This window comes from Grampus griseus (assembly GCF_964374135.1).
Source record: "Grampus griseus genome assembly, chromosome: 2".
In the NCBI taxonomy this organism is placed as follows: Eukaryota; Metazoa; Chordata; class Mammalia; order Artiodactyla; family Delphinidae; genus Grampus; species Grampus griseus.
In genome coordinates, this window is record NC_139018.1 from 119,782,834 (window position 1) to 119,804,879 (window position 22,046).

At 35.0% G+C, this 22,046-nt stretch overlaps 1 protein-coding gene across 2 annotated transcripts in view; it reads right to left on the reverse strand.

Annotated features, from left to right (window-relative positions):
* Nucleotides 1-2,057: 2,057 nt before the first annotated feature.
* The window catches only part of IREB2 (iron responsive element binding protein 2), a 52,466-nt gene continuing 32,477 nt past the window's right edge, over nt 2,058-22,046 (reverse strand). For both annotated transcript variants that reach the window (XM_082647683.1, XM_082647684.1), the window contains 13 exons: nt 20,113-20,213; nt 17,929-18,045; nt 16,698-16,857; nt 15,768-15,903; nt 14,507-14,591; nt 13,987-14,143; nt 13,551-13,675; nt 11,970-12,074; nt 11,731-11,873; nt 8,921-9,068; nt 8,713-8,835; nt 5,842-6,027; nt 2,058-5,130 (listed from right to left, as the gene is read on the reverse strand). In XM_082647683.1, coding sequence (XP_082503809.1) covers nt 5,020-5,130; nt 5,842-6,027; nt 8,713-8,835; nt 8,921-9,068; nt 11,731-11,873; nt 11,970-12,074; nt 13,551-13,675; nt 13,987-14,143; nt 14,507-14,591; nt 15,768-15,903; nt 16,698-16,857; nt 17,929-18,045; nt 20,113-20,213 — 1,697 coding nt within the window. In that variant the 3' untranslated portion in view covers nt 2,058-5,019. The remainder of the gene's footprint in view (nt 5,131-5,841; nt 6,028-8,712; nt 8,836-8,920; nt 9,069-11,730; nt 11,874-11,969; nt 12,075-13,550; nt 13,676-13,986; nt 14,144-14,506; nt 14,592-15,767; nt 15,904-16,697; nt 16,858-17,928; nt 18,046-20,112; nt 20,214-22,046) is intronic.

Genomic DNA, 22,046 nt, shown 5'->3' on the forward strand with positions numbered 1-22,046 from the left:
GCAACTTGGTCTGTTTTTGTCCATGCACATCTCCCTCTCCCCCTGTGCCCCCGCCCCCCCCCCCCCCCAGGATACAGCACACTCTGGTTAGAGTGACCTTGATTGATTGACTTGGTGGTTTCCCAAACCGCTGTCAACCACCTATTGAGAGATCACCTCTTTTCTCCCTTTAGATATGCTTCTTATCTGCTTCACTTCTAATTTCCAAGTAGCAGGGCTTTTTTTTACAGCCCCAGGGCGGCATTCTTGATGTCTCATTCCTTTAGGGTGTCAAAGACAAACTTTGATTTGGATTATCTGTAACCAGAACCTGACTCCCAATGGCCTTGTTAGGCCCCTCTGCATTCTCTTCCCTCAGGCAGGTCCTGAATTCTCTCCACCCTCTCACTATTCCACCTCTATTGATCTGGTTACTGTTTAAGATACACTGCTCAGTCATATTACTGGGTCTAAGAGAATGAACATTTCTAAGGCTCTTAAAATACATGCTACCAAATCATGTTTTTCCTCAGTAATGCCAATATTGGATACCGTGATAATGAAAAAAGTTCCACCAATCTGATAGACAAGAAATGTCATGTCACTGTTGTATTAATAAGTTTTTTCCTTCTCCACCTGGCCACTAGGACACTTAGGTACTGGCTCTCAAAGAGTTTAGTGATCAAAAATTGGAGTGAAACAAAATGAACAATCTGAAGAGTGAGATTATAGATATGATTTTATATTATAAAACATCCTATAAAACATAATAGCCCACTAGTTTTATGATACAACTATATATTGCAGGTTGTTTAAAAGGCTAAAAATTCAGTGCCATCATCATGTAAACACAAAATTCACAGAGACAACACAATTGTCATTACACAAGCAAATTCTCTGGGGATTACATCTGCTTCTGCAATAAATGTTCCCTTTTTGTATACTAAACACAAGCTTTATAATCTGATGTTTTGGAAAACTTACCAAACAACTCATATCAAATTAAAACAAGCTGAAGCTAAACTTATAATTAAAAAGCAAAAGTGGCATCAAGTGAAAACCATAAACTAAGAAAACGCAACACTGGTGTTGCACTAGGCTTCCTTGAAAACTCTGGATATTCAAATATTCAAACTATCACCATGTGTCTGTGTTGATATTGTAAAGCAAATGTCTTAGGATACTGAATTGGAATCCTTAGAAAACTAATAATGTACTAATTTTAGTTTATGAATACCAAATTTTAGTAGATTTCAATTACTCATTTAGGTTGCTATTAAGAGTGGGAGAAAGGGCAGATATTTTTAGATCAGTGGGCAGCTGACCATACTTACAAAACATTACTTTAGAGGCTCATGGCCCTGGCTCCCGGCTCCAGATGACTTGCTTCAAGAGAGCGCTGATGAATAGCCAGTGGAAGGAGGAAGTGACACCACCAGCTGGTCCTAAAGCATAGAGGCTCATGAAAACATAGCCCCTCCATCCTGCATCCATCAAGAAAAGGCCCTTTCCTCCTGTAATACACAACTTTGTAGCATGAGACGAATTCAGTCCTAAATGTTCACTTTAACATAAATTACCTCCATAAAAAAAGATCTAGAGTATGGAGGTTATGTTCAGGGCAACTTCTGGAGGGTCCAACTTATTCATCAGAATGGGTTGCCTAGCACAGTCTCCCATCTCTTGAATATTCAAGAAAAGGTCGCCCAGTTAGATGTTATTTAGACAAGGGATCCTGCTTTGGGTGAGAGATTAGTCTTTTCAACTCTAAAAATGTTATTCCATGAATCTAAGTACCAGTTGGAACAACCCTGGAATCAAGTTCAACTTTACTTATTGTTTCCTCGAGGCTATTCCTACTGCAAACTTTATCTTGGTTTTCATTCTCATTTTGGCAGTTATATTGGGAATAACTAATGTCTGAACATTTAACTAACATGTTTGAAGAGAAATTTCTGGATGGTATCCTATTTCTTTTTAAGTTATCATATTTTATTTTTCAATTACCACAAAATATTTTATAACAAGAGTCAAATATGTGATAATACAATTTTCTTTATTAAAAATAATTTACAGCATCAGTAACATATACACAATTGTCATCAACTGAACTTTGCCTCCAATATATTTCTATACAATACTTAAAATTATTGAACTTAAAACTGTTATACTGTTTTGTTGGCTTTAAATAATAGACAATGATTTATATTTACTTAAGTGAGATATATGGTTTCATAATTACATACTATGTGTAAAACTGATAGAAACATCAGCACTATCACACTGTAGGGGAAAAGTCACTAAAGAAGACTAAGTCCACCTCCTTCCCCTCTCTTTTATAACTCCAAATCAAACTAAGATAGGGTCAACATCCAGTATCTTAGCACTTTCTCCTAAACCTAAAGGCAAAAGAAAGGTGTCTTTTAATTCAACCACAGAAAAATGTCAAATAATTTCTCCTCATCCTCTCACTCAACACTGAGAAGGCAAATGCACACAACACTGTTACCATATATGCAAACAACTAGAATTCTGATTTAGGTCTTAGCTGTACTTTTTGTCCTTTAGTACCACTGAAGTTTGATTCCCAGTGAAAAACTGAGCAATTTAGCTAAAGGGAGTCTAATACCTCTCATTCAAATGTCAGCTTGGAGATAAAACAGGAAGTAACAACTGTCATCTTGGAAACTTTTTAGGTATACTAATGGCAATTCAGTGACTGGATGACATTTTCAGTGATTAGCAACCCAAAGGCATGAAACATGGCAATGGTATGTAGCATAATGTTTCTTAAAATATAACAAAAATGCTGCTGTTGATAATGACCTTTGAAATTGTACTTTTAAATTCACAACACTAATTTGCTTCTCTAAGGGGCCTATTATACTTCCTGCCACAATATTTGTGTATTCTTTTTAGAACACCAAATTATCCAGATATATTCAACAAAGGAGATAAGTAAAACAATAAAAACCAACAGGGGCCACATTTTTGCAAACACAGAATTTGGCTGGAGGCAGAAATATAGGTATGCTTTGGGACACACATCCATGACTCTCCTCACAAATTGATAGCCATTGCTTACGAAGCTTTTTGGTTCATTGTATATAAGCAAGAGATTAAGAGAACCTTGATTTTATTCCTGAAATACAAGATCTGCTTGTATTATTACTGGACTAGGTAGACTGGAAATTTAAATGCTTAATTCACAGCTGGCTAGCTTTATCATCTTTTCATCTCCTAGATGTGCTGTTTATGATGATGCCCAGGCCTCTGCCCGTAGGTTACATATTATATTATAGTATGGCTTAAAAATGAAACAGATGTTTTCCCCACACGTAACAATCTGGATTATCATTTCTTCAAAGCCTGTAACAGATATTTTAATGTTCAACTTGTAAATTCTCCATCCCTAATTCATGTTTTCATGTAAATTAAAAACATATGCACTGACAAATACACAGCATTATAAAATATCAAGAACACGTGATTTGAAAGTATCAAAGAAAATATTTATAAAAAATTTAAATAAAAGGGAAATCATTTTGCCAAACTCTAGTCCACCTAATTGTCTAAACACATATTTGCAGAATATTTTCAAAAGATTGTATGATTTGATTATGTCCAAAGTTCTCAGTGGTCTTTACCCACTGGTTTGGTAATTTCAGCATTTTAGCTTAAAACAATTCTTTATTCTGTGCATGTGAGCTAATTCTGAATTGCAGTAACTTAACTAGGTCATATGATGATCTCCATGTGGGAAAAAAAATCACTACAATTAACCTTCTGCCTGCTAAGTTTAATTTCTTAATTAAAAAAAAAGGTATAGGACTTTTTGGAATTAATTATCCAACCTTTTTCTTAAAAGTTGACAAACTTCTTGTTGACATAACATTTGATGTGATAAATAGACATGCAAATAGAGAAAATACAGTATTCAGACAGCAATAACTTAAGTGTTTTATCCTGACGGTTAGCAAAAGCATACATAATTAATAGTATCATGCTTCCCAGGTAAAATGATTCAAAATGACAGGAAATCGATTTAAATAATTAAGAAGTAACCAACATTTAAAAACTGTTTAGGGTTGAGCAACCATATAATTTAGGGTGGATAATTTTAAAATCTAGAGGAAATCATGTTAGCGTTCAATGATTAAAGTTCTCTTTAGCAACCATAAATGAGTGTGGAATTTTAGTTAATAATAGCTAAAATATTAGGTTATAGGAAGTTACAGTATCACACAGAGTGAGCAAAATAATCCAATTGATATAATGCCATCTGAGGCTTGCCAGGGTCACAGCAGCAAATTACTGAAAAATTAAGGGCTGCATATGTGATACATATTTTCACTGCCAATACATGGTGCTACGCAATCAATTGTATTCTGTAACAGTCCACCTTCTGATGTGGAGGAAACCTTGGCTGGATTGGACAGAATGATTGTGTATGGGGCAGGTTCTATCCCTTGCAGTTAGACTGAGACTTAGGATAACCCTGGCTTATATTACAAACTAAGAATGACAACTATGTGCAACTCAATTCTGAAAAGGAATGAATATATCTGAAAATCCACTTATAAATCAGATTTCACCTTCCACAATTTTAAAGTTATCTGGCTTGTTATATTTCAATCTGCTTCTCTTAAACCAACAAACAGTAGTATACAGTTTTATAGGTGCAAAACTAAATGAAAGACTTCAGGAAGGTTACTCATATAAGAATCTTTAACACAAGTTCAAATTCTGCCTTTATTTACAAAATGGTCTGATAAAATATCCCCCCATACTTACAGGCCTCTTCCACAACACACTTCACACGCTGATTTTAGCAATGTTAATAGCACCATTCGTATATTATTTAAAATCAAGAAGATTTCATTTCAGTCACTACGTTGATTCATAATCATTTACATCCATGGATGAGATAAGTGAGCATACTGGGACTACCTGCAGCTCCATGGTAAGGATTCCTGGGTCCAGCACAAAAGGCTTTGTTTGCAGTTACCAGTTATGAAAGGTATCCATGGTGAGTAGATACTATGAGAATTTTCGTGCCACAAAGTTTAATAATCCTCCATGTTTGAACAATGTTATTTCCACATCATTTTCAAAGGAAGCAATCACGCTGAATACTTTTCCAGTGCTTGTCTTTAAACAAACAAAAACATCTCACATGAGTGGTAAAATCTACAAAGTTTTACTTAGTGGTTAAGACCATCTGTCTTCATATTCAATGACTATACTCATATTCTGTCTGAGAAACATTTCTCCTGCTTGAAAACACCTAAGATACCAAACCATAGGCTTCACACCTAAGTAGAAAAACATGTTATTTTAGTCCCTAATTGTAAATAACAAGTATCGCATCACCTAAAACATTAAATCAAATGATTTAGATTTTGACTTACTAATTAGGGAAGTTGTTACTCATGGTCATTTTATGTTAAATATTCATTGCATATAATATTGCTATTTTTTCCTTTCTTCTTGGTTGTAAAGTCTGTGTTACTCTAACCCTGAACACTCAATTTTGGCTTCTCCTAAAGTGGTGTACGTGCCTGGGATAAAATTAGATCAGGACAGAGAGAGCTGATAACGAGGAAAAGGAAGTTAACGTGTGTAATTGGAAGTCCATGTCTTCCTTCTGGACTAAGTATACAGTGTTTTCTACTTTTCCTCGGAGAACATCAACTATATTAACATCGGTTTAAGTACAGAGAAAACAGAGCCTTCTCAAACTACAACTTGTTCACTAACTGACATTAGGATGCAATTTACAGTAATTGTTTCTTACTCAATTTACAACCATCTATTTAAATATATAGTACACAATCATATATTTGAGAATTTTAGATATACCTTTATATTTAATGTAACTCCAGGAGACAGTTCTTCAGGAAATGTTAAAGAAAATGTTTCTCTGCCAGAGAGGCCCAAAGAATCTGCATTTTCTCCTGGAAGGAACTGAAGTGGAGCTATGCCAATTCCAATCAAATGATCTTTGTGAATTTTTTCATAACTTTCAGCCAAAACAGCTTTCACACCCTGTAACAAACATGCATTTTATTCCTCCATTCATCTCTGAAAGTTGCTTTACTGAGTATTTTAAAAGGAAAAAAATTCTACTTTTGGCTTTTCTGTAAAAACTTCAAACCCAACACCCCATACTAAAGGTCAATGTTATATCAAAGTATTTAAAGAAATCTTTTATAGGTTATTTTTCTCTAAGTAGCTCCTTAACTCCTAACTGCCCCTCGGCCACTCCAGGGTTAAGTACTGCCAGTGCCTACCATATAGTAAGCGCTCTCTATAATTGGGGGCGGCTGCTTTAAACTCAAAAAGGGCTCAGGAGGATTTCTGTTTAATTATGGTAGATCTAACATATGTGTTCATCAAAACTCCCTTTTAAATTGCCACTAAAATAAAAGAATAAAGAAGTGTAAACCCATAGCAACAAAGGGAATAGGATGTGCAAATTCTATAAATATTTAGAAAACAGAGACAGGTAACTGACTTAGCAGACAATGTTGAAACTACAAACTGATAAACTGAAACTAGGGTGATACCAGTAAGATTTGAGTCAATTTGCAACAAAGAACCTAGAAAAGGCTTGAGACTCAGAGGCATGAGGTTCTCAGAACACTGGGATAGTAGTTAGAAGTCTATAAAAAGCAGTAAGATCTCCAGCTCAGTTCCCACACAAGAGAGGACGCTATTCTCCGAACAAAATCAGCTAAAGACCCATGTTTCTCTACTATTTTTCATTATTATCCTCCTAAGGAGTTTTAGACATTTCCCTTCTAATCACATCTTCCTCCTCATTGCCCACCACCCCCCCAAATTTAATGTCACAAATATACTGTGTATCTGTTTATATATGTATATGTCTATGTATACTTCATACATAAGAAGAGTAAGATTTTGTTGCACCCCTTGGGAGTGCCATCACCCTGTAGAGGATGGATGCTCTAGACTGAAGAGGAACACTAGGCTCACGGGAAGTCTGGGTGAGAATACTATCAGAAATGGGGGGAGTAAGTCTGTTTCTTCAATGGGTCTCACTGAATGGCCCAGAGAAAATATTTACAGATACTAACATATAGGGCTATCTCAATGAAAAAGGTAGCTTATCATTAGTAAGGCCCACTAACAAAACGCAGCTCACAACTACAGCTTGTAATCAGATTTTTAATGTCTAACTGAATGGACAGCCAAGGATCAACAGCTATATGAGGAAAGCCCGCAACAACAAAACAAAAAAAGCTAAAAAAACTTGAGGAAAAAATGGGAACCTATACCTATAATTAATATTCACGATATAGACATACCTTGTTTTTATTGAACTTCGCAGCTACTGTGTTTTTTAACAAATTGAAGTTTTTTGGCAATTCTGTGTCAAGCAAGTCTACAGGCTCCATTTTTCCAACAGCATTTGCTCACTTCATGTGTGTGTCACATTTTGGTAATTCTTGTAATATTTCAAATGTTTTCATTATTATTTTATTTGTTATGGTGATCTGTGACAAGTGATCTTTTTTTTTTTGCGGTACGTGGGCCTCTCACTGCTGTGGCCTCTCCCATTGCGGAGCACAGGCTCCGGATGCGCAGGCTCAGCGGCCATGGCTCACGGGCCCAGCCGCTCCACGGCATGTGGGATCTTCCCGGACCGGGGCACGAACCCGTGTCCCCTGCATTGGCAGGCGGACTCTCAAACACTGCGCCACCAGGGAAGCCCATCTGTGACAAGTGATCTTTGATGTTACTATACGACTTGCTGAAGGCTCAGATGATGGTTAGCATTTTTTAGCAATGAAGTATTTTTTAATTAAAGTGTGTATAATTTTTTTTAAATATGCTGTTGCACACTTAATAGACTACAGTACAGTGTAAACATAACTTTTTATATGCACTGGGAAACGAAAAAACTTGTGCAGCTCGCTTTATTGTGATAATCACTTTCTTGCAGTGGTGAAGAACCGAAACTGGAGTATCTCTGAAGTATGTTGGTACTTAAAATTATTATCTTACAAAGACAAAAGAATTAGACTTATTCCCACAACTCCTTAGAGTATTTACATTTTAAGGGGGAGGGGAATTAAAGATTCAAAACAAATGACGTTTGTATGATTATGATAGCTGTGAGGGCTGTATTTTGACCAGCCTCTTCAACAACTACAATTGTAAAGAGAAGCACAGTATGAGTATGAAATGGCAGAGAGCACACGTCACAGGACTATTCTCTCCAACAGATTCCCTATTTGCTCTTCAACAAGGAAACAGTTTCAACAGAAATGTCTTCCTAGCAGACAGCCAGGGACCAATATCACCTATTTGGAAAAAGATAAAAGTAAAATGTGGCCCACTATCTCTGAGTCGTTAACCTTTGATGGAGCAAATCATAGAAAATTAAATGAAAAGGGGGCAAGTAAAACTACCAATGGGTATAAATAATTATTATTATAAAGCAATAATTTAAGACAGAATATCCTTTCCCTCTACCACATTTATTTTCACAAGTAAGACTGATGTAATTTTAATTAAATTCAGAGTATTAAAATACAACTAGATTAGTACAACGTATTATATAAGGTCACTTAAAAACACCCACAGATGAGATCCAAGTAGGCATACAAAGTCTAAGTGAACAAAATGAACTTTGACAGGATGTTACTGACAAAAGGGAATATTTAAAACTCTTTGAAGTTTAAGATAAAATTTAAGAATCAATACCAGCAAGTATGGTCCTTTGGCAGCCCAATCTCTTGAATTTCCTGAACCATATTTCTTCCCTGCTAAAATAATCAGTGGGATACCTTCCTTCTGGTACAGCTCTGCAGCCTCAAATACATCTAGCTGTAGATTAAAACAAACATAAGAAATTTTAATACAAATTTTGATCTAGTTAGCAACTGCCTAAATACTCTGTATACATCCTTACCGTCTGTCCTGATGGAAAATGAACTGTTTTGGGAGCTGGTTTTCCAATGAACTTATTAAAAAGCTTGATATTTGCGAAAGTGCCTCTTGTCATCACAGCATCATTACCTCTTCGGGCTCCGTAAGAGTTGAATTCACGAGGGGTAAGGCTGCAACAAAGTTATGAAAGTTAGTTTTTATTTTAGATGGAAAATAATCACATTATTAAATTGTAAAACTTACTCATAAACACTTTTTTATTATGGAAAATTTCAAGCATGCACAAAAGTAGAGAAAACAGAACAGTGAATGCCCAGGTGCCTATCACTACTCTACAATAATCAATTCATGGAATCTTTGTTTCTTCTATAATCATCCTCCATTAGACTGTTCTGAAGAAAACTCAGATATCATATTTTAACTGTATACATTTCAGTATGTTTCTCTAAAAGATATGGACTTAAAAATACTACCTTGTTACAAACAAAACCCTCCGAACTTCTTAATACCAGCTAGCCAGTCAATATTCAAATGTCCCTGGTTTTCTTATTACTTTTTTAGTTGTTGGTTTGCTCCAATCAGGTCCAAATATGGTTTATAAATTCATCCAGTTGATCTCAAGTCTTTTTCAATCTATATGTTCCCTCTCCTATTTTGTCCCCTCTTATACTTTATCTAAAGAAATTAGGTCATTTGTAGTGTAGTTTCCTATATCTAGACCGTGCTGACTGCATCTCCACAGTATCATTTCATATGTTGTTCTCCCTCCTGTATTTCTTGTTAACCAGATGTCAAATCTAGTGACTTGACAAGGTTTGGGTTTTTAATTTTTGCAACAATGCTGCATAGGTCGTACTTCCATCAGGAGCACATGATACCCAGTTTTCTCTTTCTGGAATGCTACCAGTGATTGATCATCATTGTCTAGACTACACTAGGGACTGCAAAATGATGACACTCTATTTCTCTTATTCCTTCTTCATTTTTTAGCTGGAAAACTTCTATGAAGACAAACTTTCCTTCATCAATGATTTGGTTATAATGAAATACATCCCATACAGAAAAGACTTTATTGTTAAATAATGAGATGGTTTCCCATCATCTTCCAAAGGTAACTTGGAGTTTTTAATTTATCTCTTTTAGTATTATTATGAACTCATGGATTTAAACATATTCATTATTTTTCTACCCATTCCAGTTATATTCTTTATTGACGCTCAACATGTCCCATCTTTGAGCAGTGACAGATTCAAGTTGGCTCCTGAGACCTTTTGACAGAAAGCCTGGAAGTTAATTGTAGTTTGGTGGGAATTAAGACACTCTTTGGTAGTCTCTATAGCTCCTTTGCTTTTGGTATAAGACATCTAGAATCATCTTGTATATTTTCCAGGGCCAAACCTGGAATCAACCATTTCCCTAAGACAAATTGGTTGCTTGTCCTAAGAATTGGTATTTAGACACCATTATCTGTGTGCTATGGGTATTCATTGCTACTGGATTGGTTACTATATAAATGACCTTTTAGGGACAAGAGAAAACTGAGCATAAGCATCTCAACAATCAACAACCAACTTCCATCAGTCTCTAATTTGGTCTTTTATGTAAAGACAACAAATATTCTTCTAATTTAAACATCTTATCTCAGGATGTACATTTAAACACTGTACTTCAGGATGGAGATGGTGAGGGGTTTGAGTGTCTTTAAAAATAAAATTTTTAACTGACGAAAACTACGGTATTAACTGTGCTAAGAAATCCATATCAGCAATTACAATAAATATAAAAATTGTGTATTTGAGAGAAGTGGTGGCTTTTTCTTTGGGAGGGGGTTGGAATCTTTGTCACAATTACGACCAAGATGGAAATCACCTTTTAAAAAATATTTGGGAGAAATAAAACTTATTTTATTTCTCACCACTATGAACAAAAGCCGTGTGTAAAACAAACTCATTTATCTTCATCAAATTACACCAAATGGAGTTGCTATTAGCAATTTCTACCAAAAAGTGTTTTAATTCCCACCAAACTACAATTAACTAGAAAATAAATTCAAACACAGATTTCACAATAGCACTAATGAGATTATAGTAAGAGCTATGCAGTATTACATGTCAAACAAAGCTAGGTAGCACTGATTTTTATAAGATATTTCAATGAAAAGTCTTATCATTTGCATAGCTCAAGCATCAAAAAGCTAATCAGGCAGCAATACCACAAATTCTACCTTTAGCAAAATTTTGTCTCTGGTGTTAAAACAGTTCTTTGATAACCGAGCAACTCTACGTTATTAATCACACAGAAATGAAACAAAATCTTTCTAGTTTTGGATTTATATATCCTATGTAAATGATCTCCTTCACATTCACATTTATTATTCTTGTGAAATTTTACACTCGAGAAGCAGAAATTCATTGTCTTTTGATTTGATACAGATCAAGCCTAGCCTCACGCAAGTACATTTTATAGCCCAAAATACACACATTTAAATTGTGCAGTCCAACACTGGAAGATGGTTAGAACCATCAGGCTTTATTTGGTAGGTCAAACCAATCTGACTTTTCAACAAAGTAGCACTGAAAAAGAGAACTCCTGTTTCCAATTAGTTGTTTACTTAATGGACAAGGGCTCAATTTAAAATAGTAATTTCAATTTCTAAAGTTACAAGCAAAAGCAGGTACAACAGGTATCCCAGTTATTGCTTAGGTCAAATACATAGACAATCAGACACCCATGATAGCATGTAATTTACTGGATAAAGGAACATGACCAGTAAAAGCCTCTTAATTAATGAGAAAGATAACACAAAAACAGCCTATAACCATGTACACATACCCTCTGTTTGTCAAATACTTAGCAGCAGGACTACTCCTAGCAATGCTTCCAGCAGGTGATATATGATCTGTCGTGACAGAGTCTCCCAGATATAATAAGACATGGGCATTTTCAATAGGCTGAAGTGCAACTGGCTCTTTGGTCTAAAAGGTAAAAAATGTTGAAGGCATTTAACTCTTCATGAGGTTTTTAAAACTTCAAACAATTTTTTAAGTATCAAATAGTAAAAAAGTACTTACAAGCTTATCAAAAAATGAAGGACATCTGATATAAGTAGACTTTAAATCCCATGGAAACAAAACTGAATCTGGTACTTCTAAAGAATTCCACCGTTTATTTCCCATCTGTGAATATGGTTTTGGTTGATAAACCAAAAGAGAGATAAAATGGAGTCAGAAAAAGAGGTTTATGAAAATGAGGAAATTAACATAGTACTTAGGTTAGAATTAAAAAAAGAAAATAGGCCTCATCCATTTGGAAAGAAAGCTAAAATACTGCATTCTATAAAATTATGACATTTTTGGACTGAACTGATAAAATTTGCTCATCGAATTCCAGCACACCAGATTTTCAGGAATGCCCTAAGAGTTAAGTTTCAATACAAACTGAATGTGAACGACTTTACAGAAACCCAGAAAAGCTAAAGAATTTAGAAAGATCTAAACATGTTGCTTAACTTAAAACATTAAGCGTGTTTTGGGGTATACTTTTAATATTTAAGAATATTATCATGGAGAAAACCTTTTTTTCCCCAACATATTTGTCCTACATCACTGTATTATTAGTCCTGCCTTCAAACTATGTTCAAAATCTCACCATTACTCACCACCTCCACTGCTACCCCAAATGTTCCATGCTATTACCATTTTTTACTTTGGACTACTACATACAATAGGTCCTCCTGACTCTATCCTTATTACCCAACCCTCTTGCCCCAATATAGTTTCAATTCAAAGACAGTGTAATCTTTTTGATTATGACACTCCTGTTCCACACCTTCCAATGGCTCCCCATCTCACTTCAGAGTAAAAGATTAAATTTTAATAATGGCCTAAAATTCCCTATGTAATCTGGACATCATTTTCTACCACGATCCTTCTTACTTCCTATGTTCTAGCCACACTGCCTTCATTACGGTTCCCTCCTTAAGGCCTTTACACTGGTCCCTCTACCTGGTAAGCCCTGTTCTTTTTTTTTTTTTTTTTTTTTTTTGCGGTATGCGGGCCTCTCACTGTTGTGGCTTCTCCCGTTGCGGAGCACAGGCTCTGGACGCGCAGGCTCCGCGGCATGTGGGATCTTCCCAGACCAGGGCACGAACCTGTGTCCCCTGCATCGGCAGGCGGACTCTCAACCACTGTGCCACCAGGGAAGCCGAGCCCTGTTCTTTGTTCACATATATGACTAACTTGTTCACCTCCTTCAAAACTTTGCTCAAATACCATGTTTTCAACTATCCTATATAAAACTGCAATCTACTCCCCAAATTTTACACAATTCGTTCTCTTTACCCTGTTCTGTAATTTTCTACAGCACTCATTACTTTTTAACATATTGTGTAATTTACCTAATTATTCTGTCTACAGTTTACTATCTGCCTCTCCCCTTGAGAACTTTGTGTTTTCTTCACTGATATATTCCAAACAGCTAGAAGAGTGCCTGGCACATACTAGGGTCTCAATAAATATTTGTTGGGTTTCCCAAAAAATTTAGAATCAAAATTTAGAATCAAATTTTAATTTTGATTCTATTCAGAAAGATACATGAAATAAAGAAACACTGCCACTTTATTAAACCTTTTAAGAAACAAATGAGAGTCTTACCTCTGTCTTCTCTTTTAATGCTTTAAACATGGATAATACAACATGTTCTTCCTCTATCTGATGAACTTCTTCTCGACTAGGCCAAATATCATGTAGGTAAATATTCCTGCCAGTAGGGTCAGTACCTGGTTAAAAATTTTTCATATGAAATTTAATATAAAAAGTAACTCCCTCAAAATGTTCACATCTTTTCAAAGACACATCACAGAAACCAAGTATATTATTCAACAAGAGTGCTTCAGGTGTAAGCAGCTGAAAGAACTAATTACTTGCACATTATATATTCTTCATATGAATCAAAAATTAATAATGCATCGTGATAAGATTTTCTGAAATAATTCAATAAATGAACGGTCTAGGAAACATTTCAAAAGTACAACTTTTGGGGAAAAAAGTGTGTGCAGGTATATATGTATACATATAAAGGAAAAGATACCTAAAGGCTCCGTCTGGAAATCTATATTCACTGTGCCTGCTATGGCATAAGCTACCACTAAGGGTGGAGAGGCAAGGTAATTGGCACGAACACAATCACAAAGACGACCTTCAAAATTTTTATTTCCAGATAAAACTCCACAAGTAACCAAATCACCCTGAAAAAAAAAAAAACACAAATGAATATATTCAATTCAAAAGATGGTACAAATTTGGATAATCACATGTAAGAAATCTCAAATATTACACTTCTGAGGGCATGATAACCAAAAGCATTATTTCCAATTATTAGGTACAGAACTATCAATACTGTAAATAAACTAAAATAATTCCTGCACTATTAAGGAATTAGTTCAAGGTTCTAAAAATGACTTCAAAGAATCATTTTATGATTGATAGGTTACTCTTCCCAAGAGATGCAAGGACTACAGAAATATAAATACATTAATATACATTTTTGATAATAGTGAAATACAGTTAGGAAAAACCATTTGGATGTCTTACTGATCCACACAGTTTACCTGTTTTACTGCATTTAAAACTGCTTCTGATAAGGGTGCTGTATTTCCCACACATGTTGAACATCCATAGCCAACTATTTCAAATCTGCATTTCAAAAAATAAATGTGATTGGACAGAAAATCACAACATTTGTAAAGAAAGGACAAGTCTTATCTTTCATTTCCATCACTGTAGTAAGATTGCTGAAGAGAATATTCACAACACAGGAACCTTCATCAACATGTTCATTTCACAGCTTTTGAGCAATCAAGTCTGACCCTCAGCCAGGCTATCTGTACTGAATGCAAACCTCTGAAGAGCCCTGATACTTAGGACACTCCCTAGTTAAATTTGGTTAACTAAATCTGACACAAAACTTATCAAACTACGCAAGAAAATTCTTCAGATACTACTCGCTAGGAATATAACATGACCGTTCAAAAAATCGATATTATACTGTCCTCCAAAGGGGTTTAAACTGTCAAATATCAAGAGGACCTGGCTGCAACAATCCGACCAAAGGCCCCCAAAGAGGCACTGTAATTGGGTACTCTGATAGGAGTAATCTTTTAATTCTCAACCAACTAAACCCAAGAAAAGCTCCTGACAAAAACTCCAAGATGATATAACTTAAAAATTACAGGTATAATCCTCAAAATTACTTTCAGCTGCTCTTCCAAACAAAGAAAAAAACCTAAAACTTGGCAGTTTTGCAAAAGAATTGATTTACGTAAGACACTATGTTCCAAAATACACAGTGAAAACACAGCTAGCATCAATTATTTTTTTGAGTACATAAACAATATAAGTTATTTTCTCCAAAGTTCAGGGACAACTTAACCTATGCTTAATGGATATAATAATCTCACAAAACCTCAATTAAGACAATTTATTCAGTTAATAATGCAACCTATATCTTACTCTGTTCTGAAAACTGATGATCTACATGACTCATGCAAATTATGCCGTACTTGGTACCATCCCTTACCTGTCTGTCACTGTTACTTGGTTTTACTTGTTTGTCTTGTGTTTCCATCTTTAAATTAGAGATCACATCTCCTACTTCTTTGTAGCCAACACAATGCCTTGCTGCTCATTGAATATGCCTAGTAAATGTCTGCTGAGTGAAACGGCCTCAAAGATTTTGTGGTAATGGCAAGGCAACAAGTAGAACTAAAGCGTTTTTTTCTATCTTCTTTTTGTATATGAAAGGTCCTAACAAGTAGTTTCAATCACTGCTGAATACCAATGTCAATATAAAGAGTGGTAACCATCACTTACCCGAGCTTACTAAGATATGGTAATACTCCACTTGAACTGAGGTAATGTGTAACCATCCCACTGCCTGGAGATAAACTTGTTCTTATATAAGGTTTAACATGCAGACCAGCTTCAACAGCTTTTTTAGCCAAAAGACCTGCAACAGTAAATAAACAATAATTTATTATGGCAATGTTTCTCTCCCTCTTTCCCTCATATTAAAGTAGGAAGTAAGAAAGGGTTTATGGTTTATTTTACAGGTCATCTCCAATACAGGTTAGGGTAAAAGTCTAAAATTCACACATTTACTGTCATTATTTTGTTCACTTTATTCTACTGATTTGTTTCATTTAAAACAAATAAAAAATTGTGGTAGATATACTAGCTTTTACATTATAAATTATTAATATACAATCTGATATCATGGCATCATGCACACAAATGGAAAAGGGTATATAATAACATCATGTACACATATAACACATACCATTAAATGAACCATTTTAAATGCTATAATCGTAATGAACTAATAGCAATTTAACATTTATTATACTTGATTTTATATGATTAATGAATTGCTCCATGTACATACAATTGATTTCATTTATATTCCTTGTCAATAATCTTTTACTTCCTTTGTGTCTCAACTGAATCTAATACACTGCTATGGTAAATGTCTAGTAGATCAAAAGATCTGCTAATTAACTATACTTCTAAATTGACAGAAAAAACAGATACAACCTAAAGCTCACAGATACATGATATAATTTTAAAAATTCACCTTCTTTGTAATAAAAACAAAATTAATAACATAAGTCAAACTTAGGCTCCTTAAAACCTAATTAAAAACTCAGGTTCTCAATATCAAACACAGGCATCAATACTCATGCATAATCTAAGAAACAGAATGTGAATATAACAGAAAATGTATGGCTATAAACCACAACCTACCTGCAGCGAGCATGACAGATGGATTGCAATTATTGGTACAACTGATAACGGCGGCAATGACCACAGATCCATGAGACAGCTTATATTCACTTCCTTCATAATGAATAGAGACGATATCATTTTGCTTTTCAGCTGCAATTTGGAAGCCTTTAAATCCAACCTATACAAATTTGCACATAAATATAAACTAAATATTCTGGATATGTATAGAAAAAAAGACTGGTAGAAAATATGGCAGACCCTTGACTTTTGATAAGTTCTGACTATTTGTGAGTGATGCTGAAGTTCCATGTCATTCAGTAGTTATAATTCAGCTGAAGCATGAATTTGAATAATCATGACAGGAGTCTGGTGGTGTTCCTAAGCTTTTATCTACTGAGTCCAGCCAACTACTCATGATCCAGATCTTATTTGGCTTTGCTGTTCTTTATTCATTCCTACTTAACAGTAATTCTCAAGAGATGGTACAAACATTTTCTGTTAAAAATGTCCTTGAACATTTGCTTCAAAATGATCCTGTGTGTCTATATGTATGTAGAACAGATGAAGCAAGATGGGTTATGAGTTAGTAATTGTTCAAGTGAGGGACACAGGAATTCATTACACTACTTTATTCCTGTAGAAGTTTGACATTTTCCTCAAAAAAAAAGAAAAAAGAAATTATAAAAAGAAAGGCTCTGAAAAGCCAGCTACTAGTTCTCAGAATAGAAAAAGTGACAAGATTGAAGCCATGAGTCTCAAGACGGGAAGTACAAACCCTGAAAGTCAAAGAGGTCACTTGGTATTTAGTTAATTTACCAGACTTTAAGAGAGTAATCACAACAGTGTAGTGGTTTTGTTCTAGTCTGGGAAATCACAAAAGTCTAGAGCAGTGCTGCCCAACAGAATTTTCTGTGATGATGTAAATATTCAATAGTTATGATGTCCAATACAAGAGCCACAGCCACATGTACGTATTCAACTTGAAATGAGGCTATCATGACCGAGAAACTCTATTTTTAACTTTAAATTTTTATTTATATATACCCAATCAACCTCTGGTCCTCACAGTGGATCTGGGAACAAGCTCATGAAATGTCTGACTTGCACTTTGGACAGAGGCAAAGGAGGGGGCTGCTGGTGTGTGCCAATAACATATAAAAATACAGCAGTTGATTGAGTTCATGGGTCATCCTGCTAGTTCTTCACTACTTACTTAGCACAAAGTGTATTGACAAATAAGGTAATCTACCTTTTCATTTAAGCAAGCTTGGAAATCACTTTTCATATCTGTCAAAGCAACTCTATCTTGAGGTCTTTTTGGACCACTGACAGATGGAACTATTGAATTCAGATTAATCTGGATCACCTAGGAAATGAGAGAAAAGAGGGAGAAAAGTAATTAGAATTCGTAAGTACAGATTCCAACATGAGTACTACTTTCTGATGCAGAATGAATATGCTCACATTTGTTTTAATGCAATTTGTTTTAATGGTGATATACACTCCCAAGAAATATTTTAAAACAACTCCATTTAATTTATGAAACATAATATATAAAAATTTGCTAAAAGACTAGCAGACCAGTATGCAAACTAGCACAACACCAACCATACAGTCTATATAAAATTTTTTTCCCCCAAATGGTTTTTTCCCACAAAGATAACACTATCTTCACACATGCCTGATGATAAAGTAGATGCCTGTGCCAGCTAAGTTTATTGCTTCTGAGCTCCAAATTCATCCTTCTTTGCCTGCTCTGTGATAACAGAGGTGGGCTCAGTAAACATTTCTCCTTTCTCAGCTTGTACGATGTTAAGTCTGGTCAATAGAGGGTGCTTGGGGGACACAGCAGAAAAAGGTTTTTCTACTCCTGGTTCTAGTTTAGCTAGCCAGGCCCCTGCAGACCATGCTTTTATTCCTTGGTTAAAAAAAAATCATATTTTATAAAAATTCCACCTCCCAGCTAGGTTTCGATTAATTTCTTCTGGTATTTCTACCATTTCCCTATGTACATTTTATTTGTGTATAATCAATTCAAAAAAATTTTTTTCACTACGGCTTTCATCATTATTTAACAGCCCTGTTTATTCTGGTTGAGCACAACTGAAACACCTGCTTTTCCTACACTTTTATTTCATGGATCCAGGTGATCCTAGTCTGTGTATGTATTAGTTTCTCTTGAAATCAACATCCTGGTGAATTTTAGTTTTATTTCTTATCTATCTGGTCAGGTTTTTAATAGGCACATTTATTCCATTTCATTATACCACCAAAATGTTTCCATTTAATTGTTCTTATTCTTTCCCTTTTTAAAAAAAATGTGGACAGAGCACTAGATTTGATACATGGTGCTGAAAGGGACTAGAAAATAATCAGAGAAGTTAGAAGATTTGCCCAGAACGTCACACAAATTCAATTCCTATGGGTTCTATATGGCACTCAATATACTATATGTATTCACTTATTCACCTAACATGTTACTGAACATCCACTATGTGCCACGCACTCTTCTAGGAGCTGGGGACAGAGTGCCAAACAAAGCAGGTGAAGTTCCTGTCCTCATGGAGCCTACTTGTATTCATTCTAGTGAGGGAAAGACAGGCAAATAATTATACAAATTGATAGGTATCAGGCAGGGATACAAGCTATGAGGAAAAATAAAGCTGGGTGAGAAAATGGATTTCCCAAGAAAAAAGAGCTTAACAGTTAACCATACCAATGATAACACCAAGTTGATTTAGATCCCTGACACACTTCTAGAAAGTGAATTTTATTACAACTTTCCTGAAAGTGAATTCTATTACAACTTTCCTGAAAGTGAATTCTACCTACTTCAATATAAATTTCCAAAAGATAAGAAATATTTACTTAGACTGTAAAAATATCTTTAACATTTAAGATCACATAACTGTATATCCCCTTCATAACGGTGGATTTTTTACAAAGTATAGACATTAACCAGGTGCAGACATCATCAAAATTGATATTTGGGGAGTAGATTATAGTATTCTTATCCTAAAATAGAAAAAAATTAGACTGATAAATCGAGTCAATTTTATATTTTAAGTACTAAAAATTGAGACTTGATAAAATGTCACAAAATTTACTGTAATATAAATCTATGTAAAATTAATGAATAAAATCAGAGTTGGGTCACAAATAACATTACCTTGTTAAATAATAACAGCTATCATTTATTGAGGACTTACTATGTGCTTGAAACTGTCATAATGAATTTGTACTTAACCTCTTAAGAATCCTATGAGGTAGATATTATCTTCATATTTCAGAGATGAGGAAACTGAGGCAAAAAGGTTAAAAAAGTGCCCAGGTTGTATAGCTGGTAAGTCTTAGAGGTGGGATTCAAACCCAGGTGGTCAGGCTCCAGAATTTACAGTCTTAACTACTATTAGGTGGGTTATTGTGTATATACCTGGGAATACTCAGGTTCTCTTGAATTATCCTGGTCATTTCGAAACAATTTCACAGCTTTAAGGTATGTTTCCATTGACTTGAGTTTGGCTTTGTCAAAACCTAAAAAGATGATTAACAACAATAAAAATCCTTTCAGAAATTTTTAAATCTTTGGGGGTAACGATGCCGAATTTCAGTGATGAGCAAGAAACAAATATTACTTATTACTAAGCACTCAGAAAAGATTTCTTTACAAATTGGTATTATTCTCAATAGTAAAAATTTTACCCTTCATGAAAACACTTTATAAAATACATACCAGAACCCCCCCTTTTAAAAGTTACTCAATCACAGACAAGATCAGAAATACTGAGCCAGTTATATAAAACTCACAAAAATATTGTTTCCAAGAGAAAAGCCAATAACAAAATTCAACATAATAAATCACTAGCCACCATGAAAGATGAAATTCATTACTTTCCCTAAACAATAAGCAACATTAATATAATAGTCAAAATGAAAGAATAAAGTAAATGAAAGTTAAGAATAAAGTAAATGAAAGTTAAGAATAGTTTTACAGAGCAGGATAGAGATTTAACAAGATCTTCCAGAAATTAAAAGAACTTAGATGTTAACAATAAAGTTTCCAATTAAACATTCTGGTAGTTATCTGTAAGCTTGATGAGAAGTAAGTAACTGTGGCAGATTATATTTGCCAATGACTGCCACAACAATATCTATCCCAAGTTACATGTTCTCTTACAATGTGACATTGACATTCAACCATCAAGAGGTAGAATCTACGTTCATTCCCCTTAAACCTAAGCAATGTAATTTCTAGCCGGCTAGCTGGCTAACTGGCATGTACCTTCTCCCCAACCCCCTACACCCCTGCTCTCTCAGGTTACCAACCCTTGAAAAGCCACCATGTGAGAAAGCCCAGATTATATATTCAGAAACCATAAATAGGTGTTCTGGCTGACAGTCCCAGCTGAGTTCCCAGCTGACGGCCAGCATTCACTGCCAGACATTCAAGTGAACAAACCTTCAGGATTCCTGGCCCTAGCTTTTAAGTCTTGCAGTTGAGGCTCCAGACATCATGAAGCAGAGACAATCTGTACCTGTATGAATTACTGACCCACTGAAACTATGCAGCAATAAATGATTATTGCTGTTTTAAGCCACTAAGTTTTAGGACAATTTGTTACAGTGACAGATCATTATGACATTAATTAATATCAATATATAAGGAATAAGGCATTTCTCTCTTGAACATTCTGCCACCCAAAATCTAGTTTAGAGAAAACTCTGTATTCTATGAGGACCATTCCTTCCAAGGTTCCAAAGGACCAGTCATCCATTTTGCCATTTGACTTATCATAATCTGCCCCCAAACTGAAGAATACTAGGATATATCTCCCCAATATACTTATGATGAGATTAGTAGTTCAGTAATGATCTCTTAAAAAAAGAAGTGGATCAAATAAAGAGACCCTGCTTTTTAAAGAATAGGGGCCTTATAAAACCAACACATTCTGGTTTTGCAAGTATTTTCTATATTAGTCAACAGAAGAGTGGTCAAAGTTCCTAGTTAATCAGGCTACAATAAGAATTTGGAACCTGTAACCCTATGCTGCTTTTCACAAAATTATGTGCTTCTTCTTTAGATAGAGCACTGGTTCCCAAACTCTGTCTCGTGGCTCCTCTCTTCCTGTATGTAGAAGAGAACAGCTGTAAATGTGTGCAAGCCTGACTTCCATTAAATTGCAACCTCTGATCACTAACAGGGTGGAGGTATCCATTATTAATCATTGGGAAAACGTGAGGCAAAGATCAGCAGTTTGAATAACTCCTCTAAACTGCTGTAAATGGGTTACAGTGGATTAGGGTTTGAGGACACAACACTCTTTAAACACATCTGATGCAGTTTATTTCAAAGCTGCTGTTTTAAAA